The sequence below is a fragment of the Phoca vitulina genome, unplaced genomic scaffold, assembly GCF_004348235.1.
Source record: "Phoca vitulina isolate PV1807 unplaced genomic scaffold, GSC_HSeal_1.0 scaffold92, whole genome shotgun sequence".
Classification (NCBI taxonomy): Eukaryota; Metazoa; Chordata; class Mammalia; order Carnivora; family Phocidae; genus Phoca; species Phoca vitulina.
The window spans coordinates 609236-617339 of record NW_022589795.1 but is presented as its reverse complement, the minus strand read 5'-3'; the positions used below and the strand labels follow the sequence as shown (position 1 = coordinate 617339).

Sequence of the window (8104 nt, the reverse complement as noted above, 5' to 3'; positions counted from 1 at the left end):
TGTGATTTGATGGTAAGGACCACAACTCACTAGAAGCTCATGTGGAGCGTGGCTGTGTCCTAAATCTGAGGCTGGCCTGACTCAGAGGAGGTTTACACAGGCCCTCACAGTCCTGCGGCCACTGCAGGCTAAGGGACAGGAGGACAGGGACAAAATCCTGCCTCCTTGACCCCCAGACCCTTTCCAAGTGGGACACGCAGCTCCTGGGCCCCAGGGTCCAGTCACAGACCGTAAGCCCACATGGCTGGAAACAGCATTCTTAGTAAATACCGCTCAACTTCTCCGCGGCTGTCCCGTGTGTGGGAGACAAGCTGGGGGAGGAAGTGGTGGCCAGTGTCCTGCTGTTCACGTCAAGCATAGTGCTCATGGCAGGTAATCTTTTTAGGAGCTCCAGGCAGAGGGATTTAAGACTTTGACGCTTAGATTTTTGGCGCTTTGGTAGTAGAGCTGGCTGAGAAAGGACCATGGCCCAAATAGGTAACTTACTGCTTCTCCTCCTTCCGAGCCCAGGCCCCTTTCTTTCCAGGCTTCCCCTGCTGGCGCCAAGGCCATGGCGCTAGTATGACTGAGTTAGGCCTGAGAAGCTCCCCCGCGGGCCTGTACGGAACTCCCAAATGTCAGGTGTTCCCTTGTGTTTGCAACACCATGACCTGAGGGTGGCCTTCCCTAGAGAGCTGGCAGACACCCAGACCAGGAACCGCTGGTCTGGCTGAGCAGTCCCTCTGATTGCCTGGGGCTGGCACACCTGGGGGCCTGTTGCCGCAGTTAATGGGGGAGGACAGGCTCTGCTCCACGTCCCTCAGACCCGGCCACCCCCCCCACTTTCTGTGTGCGTCTAAGATCAGCCGCTCTCCTTTCTGCCGCCTCATGAAAGCCAACACTGTTCAGCTGCCCGACCTCACCACAGCTGTGCCCAGCCAGCGGAGGGGAGACAGGACCGATGGCCCCAAGCTGTGGGACAAAGCCAGTCCTGATAACACCAGCCCTGGCCCCAGGGAAGACTGAGCTGGGCACAGAAGGGTGAGAGAGACTGTACACGGCCAGGATTAACACGGTTTATTTCACGGTCAGTCTTACAAGTCACTGAGGTCGGGCAAAGCCAGGATAGTAACTTAAATCTCCAGCACTTTCATCCAGTGACAACCCGATTAGCGAGGCCCTGTTACTGAGCAGGGGGGCAGCGGAGGGCACCCCAGGAACCACAGCACACGTACCAATGTTAAAAACCCCTTCTCAGAGGCACCAGCTGGGGCTTGGCCCTGAGCAGCCAGGGGTCCGCTCCGTTGGCCCTTGGTTGCCACCGACTGACCCCCTGGAGGGGAGGCACCAAGGAGACAAGCTGGACTGGGCAGATGGCACTTGCTCTGGCTTCAGTCTCCTCATCCCCGCAGCAGAGCCACACCGCCGGAAAGGTTGGCCAGCCCACCCCCTTCCTGGGGCAAGACCTGCAGCCAGCTGGGAGGTGGCTGTCCAATGTTTCCCTAGTCACAGTGTAAAGGAGGAGGGGATAGGCACTTAGGGCCAAAGGTGGGACTTAAAGCCCCTTTTGTATCCTGGTAAAAAGCCCCAGCCTACGTCATGGGGCTGCAATGATTAAGACTCGGGGTCAAAGCCCAGGGACCCCCCCACCCTCTCAAATCCATGGCTAGTTTCCTGTGGCTGCCGTGACTACCCTGTGGGGACATGCAGCTCTGGGGTGTCTCCCCCGCTGGCCGGCTCGGGGCAGGGGACCCGGGATAGGCGGCAGGGCTTGGGGTTGCGGCTGCAGCTTTGCTCTGGGTTCCTGAACGGCGCTCCCCACACTCCGTCTTGTGGTGAAAGCTTGGGTGTTAGAGGGGACAAGGGAGGGCAGGAAAAGTTACTTTACAAGGTTTTAAAAAGTTACAGAAAGTTACAGAAAGGTTAACTCTGAGTAAAAAAAAAAAATCTTAAAGATGAGGCAGAAGGCATGCTTCCCTCTCCCCCCGCCTTCCCTTCCTAGGAGCGGGGGGGCTGACAGTGGCAAGAACGCTCAGATGATGGTGCAGGACTGCAAGGCGCCCCCCTTGCGGCTGCCGTGTGTGGGCACAGGTTTGCCCTTCCCGTAGTATCCCGTGAAGATGGCCCTGACCTCCAGCTTCTTGGCCAGGCTCAGCAGCCAGCGCCCATTGCCCAAGGAGTAGAGTTTGCCCCGGTTGAGCTCACCCACCTCCTCGCCTCGGCTGCCCCCCTTCTCCTGCCGCACAATCTCCAGGAGGTCAATGCCCGTCTGCACGGGCTCCACGTCACCCGCGCAGCCAAGGGTGATGTGAGCCCGGCTCCCCCGGGGCAGGCTGTCAGAGGGGGACAGCTTGTCCACGTCATTTGGCCACAACGGCAGCTCCTGCTCGCTCAGCTCCACCCGGGCTCCCGTAGTCTTGGGCGTCACGAAGAGGGCGGTGACGGTCAGCGTGAAGGCCTTGCAGTAAGACTTCTTCACCACCTGTGGGGACAGAACGACAGCGCTGAGCCGGACGTGGTGGCCTCCGGAGCAGACTGTTGACCAAGGACGGGCCTAGCAGAGGTGAGCAGCACTGGGCAGAACCCTCGGGTAAAAGGCGCACATGGCCCTTGTCTCACGGGAGGACATCTTCCCACGGACGCGGGCGAGGCTGACGTGAGACACTGGACGTGCCGGCGGGGCCGAAGGGCACGGGCGGTGCTGCAGGCCAGACGTGCCCGACTCAGCCTGGCGCCCCACCTCCCGGCGGCCCTGGAACCTCGCTGCGGTGGCTCATTCACCTGTTCTATGGGGACGATGCTGGAACCTACCTCAGGGTCCGGATTAAGAGAGAGTCTGGGTGAAGATTCTAGAACAGTGACAGGCATGTGACAAGTGCTATTGTCACTGCTACTCAGCTCATCCGGGTAAAAGCCACCTGAGTGCCCCAGGCAATGTCCCAGAGGTCAGAAATAAATGCCTCGGATCAAAATCCACCTCGTACGCCTTGGTTTACATCTGCTTCTAGCTGACTCTCGGACCACCTCTCCCAGCCGACCACAAAGTGTCTCTTCTCTGTGCTCACATCCCTCGTGCCTGGTGCCTAACCGGTGCTTAACAAACACGGCCGAGCGCACGAGTGGCTGAGCCGGTCCGGACGTTACCCACGCAGCCACGCAGCTCTGCTAGGTGCCGCGGTACGACCGCAAGCCCAGCGGAAGACTGCAAGCGGGAAGGCCAACGAACAATCAGGAAAACGGCTGCTGGGTTAACTGGGGCGGACGTGGGGGAACGGGTCGGGGGTGGAGGAAGGCCTCGCCCAGAAGGCCACCAGGGGCTGGGCCACGTGCCTGTGGCTTAAGGACCGCGCATCGGAGGCTGCGGGCTGAAAAGAGAGCGGCTGAGTGGGAGGAGGGAAAGGTGTGGCACCCGAAGCCAAGAGCCCCACTACCCCTCAATGCGCCCTCCTCCAGGGCAAGGCCAGGCCTGGGGACCGGGAGCTCCGAGCACCAGGCTCGCTGGGGGCTGGGGCCACCTAACCTTGGGAACTCCACACAGGCTCAGAGGCCAGCGCGGGAGCCTGCTGCCGGCCCTCAGTCTGCAGCAGGAAAAGGCACTGGCGGCCAGGCCTTGGGGGCGAGCGCGCAGGCTGGTGGCAGCGCTGGGGGCGGGCGGGTAGAAAGGGCAGCTGGCCTCTGTGTGACTGAGCCTGGGGAGGGGGCGAGCTGGAGCAGGGGATGCCATTTTTCCTGAGAGGCTGTCTGGCTTCTGGTCCCCGCCTCGAGCCGGTCCCCATTTCCAGAAGACCCTGCCCGCTCCCCACCTCAGCCGGGCGTCCCCGGGGAGCACTCACATCCTGCTGGGCATACTCGTCTGCCCCCGCAGCCTTCCCGTAGTCACAGAACTTGGTTGTGCAGTGCAGCACACCTGGGGGTCTCTTCCCGAAGTAGGTGACCAGTTCGATCTTCTCCCTGGGCTCATCCCCAGAGACAACTGCAGGGAGAGAGAGAAGGGGGCGGTCAGGACAGGAGAGCAGGGGCCATCCTAATACCCATCACCAAGACCATGGAGGCTCGGAGGGAAAAAAAACGACGTCAAGTGTAAGTTCTTTGGCAATCCACCATAATCCACTCCTTCCTTAGTTGGTCAAACCAACAGCCACGTCAAAGCTACCAAAAGGTGTCTAAATTCCCTGGTTTCACGTTATGTAGATTTTTACATCTCTCTTCAGATTTGGAAAGTGACACACTCGTAACCCAGGGACAGGCAGCATAGGCCAAGGGACTCTCGGCCTTATCAGCTACACATCTGGAAGAGGGAAGCAAGTCATGGGAAATGGGGTAGAAAGGCAAAAGAGCGTTGGAACTGTCGTATGATGGAAGGAGTCAGAGCTTAAGTCCTTTGGCCTGGGGCACATGATTGACCCTTTTCTGTCAATCAAGTACCATTAGGGTGACCATACACCCATTTTCCCAGGACCACCCGGGGAACTCTTAGCCGAGCCCCCTTTCACTTGGGCCTACCCGGACCAGAAGTTACCTGGTCACTATAACATGGACCGTGCAGGCCTGTTTGGATGAGAGCCTATAAAGGGCCTAGAGTAGGAAGGGTCTTGGGATATAATGAGATATTATATGGTGGGACCTGGGGTATCTGTGATTTCAATTTCCAGACTCCAGGCCTTAGGGCTCGTTTCAGAGTCACTAGATCTGTTGTATTTACTCCCAGAGTTGAGTCCCTGCGAGGATGTCCCTCACCCTCCACAGGGGAGGGACAGCTGTGCTCTGAGAACAGGCCCGTGTGTCCTAGGCAGGAAAGGGCGGCAGTTTTTAGACGTAAAGGCAGCTTCAAGAGGCAGAGCAGCTCTAACCAGGGGCCCTGCCTGTAGGGTGCTTTTCTGCCAAGCAATTCCAGGTGCAGGGCTCACACCCAGACAACGTCACTGCGGGCGTCACGGTTCCCTGGTTTCCCAGCATTCCAGCTTTAGGAGCCAAGAAGAGACCTCTGAGCACATACCCAGGCACAGATTTTGCCCACCGAAACAACACAGAAATATGGGTGGGGATATTTCAAGGAGGAAGATAATCTAAAATTTGGGGACACCAGAAATGGGTTAAAGAGACAGATTAGTGGGTGACATATCCCTAAGAGGCCACTGCAGGAAAATGAAGGCCTCCCTTAGCCCAAACCTACCCTTCCCCAGAGCAAACAGCCCTTGCCAGGAGAGGTCCCACCCAACATGGGGAGGCCCCTGCTAGAGCTGACAGAGTCCAGGGCTCTCACTATGGCTCTGGGCAAATCCCACAGCCCTCCTGGGCGTTTTCCCCTCCGCACGAGGGGTCTGGACTAGGTGTGTGGCCGTTCTCCGGAGCTGCGGGAGGCCACAGGAGCTGCACTGGGCAGCCCGAGACCTGGCACCATACCCAGTCAAGTCACAATAGTCTTAGTTGTCATTTTTTTGCAGCTTAGGATTCCGTGGAATATTTTTTTTAGATTATTTTATTATTTACTTATTTAGAGAGGGAGGGGGGACGGGCAGAGGGAGAGGAGAGAAAGAATCTTAAGCAGGCTCCAACGCGGGGCTCGATCTCATGACCCTGAGATCATGACCGGAGCCAAAATCAAGAGTCAGTCGCTTAACTGAGCCACCCAGGCGCCCCTTCCTTTTTTAGTGATCTCTCCACCCAACATGGGGCTGGGATTCATGACCCCGAGATCAAGAGTCGCAGGCTCTACCCACTGAGCCAGCCGGGCGCCCCTCCGTGGAATATTCTACTTCAGAAAGATGGCTCTGCAGCTGAACACAAGGTAGAAACATCGAATCAGGTTCTCCCTCTGGGGTGGTAGGAAATGTGGACATGCTTCCCGTGGTGCGGGGAATTTGTCCCTCCCCCCATCCAAAGACAGGGCCAGTGGTCTCCATCCAGGGGGGCAGGGAGGAGGGGGCGCCGTGAGAGGAGAGGGGTCCCTGGGAAGCAGCTCTCCCCCCGTCCCCCTGCGCCTCTGCCTCCACCCCTGCGGCCTCACTCGGCCCCGAGCTGGGAGGGCAGCGGCGGTCCCGGGCGCTCAGCACCGCGAGCCCAGCGAGGGAGGCTTAGGAAGGCCGCTACCTGCCCGTACCCCGGCCCCCGCCCGCCACCTACAGTGTCGCAGCTCCTTCTTGAAGGCCTTGTGGTTGCTCAGCTCCTCCAGGAAGGCCTGGCCGGCTTTGCGGAGGCTCTCAGAACTCTTCTTGGTCAGGAACCAGCCGAAGTAGAGCGGCAGGAAGTCCTTCTCCAGCGCCGGCTTCAGCTTCTTGAGCTCCTCGGCTGACAGCTGCCACTGGTTCTTCTCCTTGAGCTGGGCGCAGTCCAGCCGCCACGCTGTCTTGGGCTCCACCAACACCACCTGGTACTGGTACTGGTCGGCCAATTCAAAGAGCTGCTCCAGCCGCTCCCGCTCGTGGTTGGTGTCATCCAGCACCAGGACGCGCACGTCCCGGCGGCAGTAGGCGGCCAGGTCCTCGTCCAGCCGCTTGTACTCCTCAGAGAAGTCTCCTCGGCCCCCGGGGGTAATCTTGTAGGCGTCGGCGGACACCATCTTGGTGCCGTCCCGGTACCTGTCCACGATGACCCGCGCCAGGGTGGACTTGCCGCTCCCGGGCAGGCCGCGCAGGATGAAGAGGGTCTTGCACTCCTGCAGCGTGGCCACGGTCTCCTCATCCTGCAGGAAAGGAAACTGCAGCTCAGGCTTGTCCTTGGCCCCTGAGGAGGACATTTTGCGGAAGAAGATCTTGGGCAGGAACGTGTGGCTCTTTCGGGAGAAGCTTCTGTTCTGTGTGTGAGGAGGGCAAGAGCAGATGTCAGCCGGCTCGCTCGAGGCCACCCCACCGGCCTCGCCCCCTTGACTCTGGCCTCGTTCTCCGCGGGCCTCCCAGCCCTGAGTTATAAGCGCCCCCCGTGCGGTGGGCACCTTCCCAAGCCCAGCACTGGACCTTCTCCTCTGGCCCGGGGCGCCGCCAGCGGGTGGTGGTGGAGGAGGGACGGGAGAGCTCGTCTGAGGTTCCTAAGCCCCTAATTCCCGCTGGTCAGAGCTGAGGCTTCAAGGATCCCCCACTGCTGCCGCCCCTCAGCGGGGAAGCTGCTGGAAGCGCAGGCCCGTGCCTCCGCAGCGGACCCTGACGTTATATTCCGGGCACCTACTAAGGATGCCCTCTTTGGAGGTGGGGCTGCTCTGTCTGGACGAAGGCACAGCTGCCCGCGCTCCGGGTGCGCAGAGGAGGCTGGGGGTGGAGAAGGGTTACCCGAAGACTGCCTCCCCTGCCCCCACAAGGGCGGCAACAGATAATACTCTCTTGTCTGGGATGGGGGGGGACAATGGTCCCACAGAAGGGCTGGTGGGGGCAGGGCAGGAGAGCGCCGGACAAAGGGCCTCATTCACCACGCCTGCCGCCGCCTCCTCTGCCCCTCGGCCCCCCACAAAGTCGTGGTCTTTGTGCCTGCCCCAGGACTGGGCGGCCCAGGGCACCTGCGTCCGGGGTCCAGCTCTGCGCCCCACTTTGCTGTGTGTCAGCAGCACCTCTCTGAGCCACTTGTTTTCCCGCCTGCTAAAAGCCACAAGTGACAGCACCTGTTGCCGTGAGCGGTCTCCTCTAAGGCGGCTGCACGTCCCGGCGGCAGCCCGAGCGCGGCGCGGGCACCGGCTTTTCTCAGAGAAGGCCCTCGGGCGGGAGCAGGCGACAATGCCCGCCCCGCACTAGCCCCGGGCCACACTCGGTGGCACGAGCTCCCGCGGCGCCCGACTCCGCGCTCCTCCAGCGGCCGTGCCCGCTCCCCAACTCGGCCCGGGGCTCCCCTTCCTCAGGCTGCACCCCACGGCCCAGCAAGCCAGAGCTCAACTCCGGAACCTCGGGTCCTCATTTGCATGCCACTTCCTCCCGAAAATCCCCCCGAACTCCCGTTTTCCGTCAGGGTGCTTCTCCGGCCCGCCCCCGCCCCTCCCGCCTGTCCGCGCCCGCTCACCATGATGAGGGGGCGCCGCCGCGGCCGCCTCGGCAGGCACTAGCTCTCCGGGGCCGCCCGCCTGCGCGGAGGGACACGGAGCCCAGCGGTGGCGCGACCCCGCGCCGGGCCGCCTTACATAGCCCGGGGGGCGGAGCGCGCGCGG

General features: G+C 61.0%; 1 protein-coding gene across 2 annotated transcripts; it reads right to left on the bottom strand.

Annotated features, from left to right (window-relative positions):
• Positions 1-1039: 1039 nt before the first annotated feature.
• CNP (2',3'-cyclic nucleotide 3' phosphodiesterase) lies at positions 1040-8067 on the bottom strand. 2 transcript variants are annotated; one of them, XM_032396436.1, is made up of 4 exons: positions 7960-8067; positions 6103-6772; positions 3813-3952; positions 1040-2461 (listed from the first exon to the last, which is right to left on the bottom strand). In XM_032396436.1, the coding sequence occupies exons 1-4, from the start codon at positions 7960-7962 to the stop codon at positions 2012-2014; spliced, it is 1263 nt and encodes a 420-aa protein (XP_032252327.1). In that variant the 5' UTR covers positions 7963-8067; the 3' UTR covers positions 1040-2011. The 2 variants fall into 2 exon arrangements, with proteins under 2 accessions (XP_032252327.1, XP_032252328.1); XM_032396437.1 differs by having other exon boundaries at positions 6103-6661; positions 7960-8064.
• Between the last annotated feature and the right edge of the window lie 37 nt (positions 8068-8104).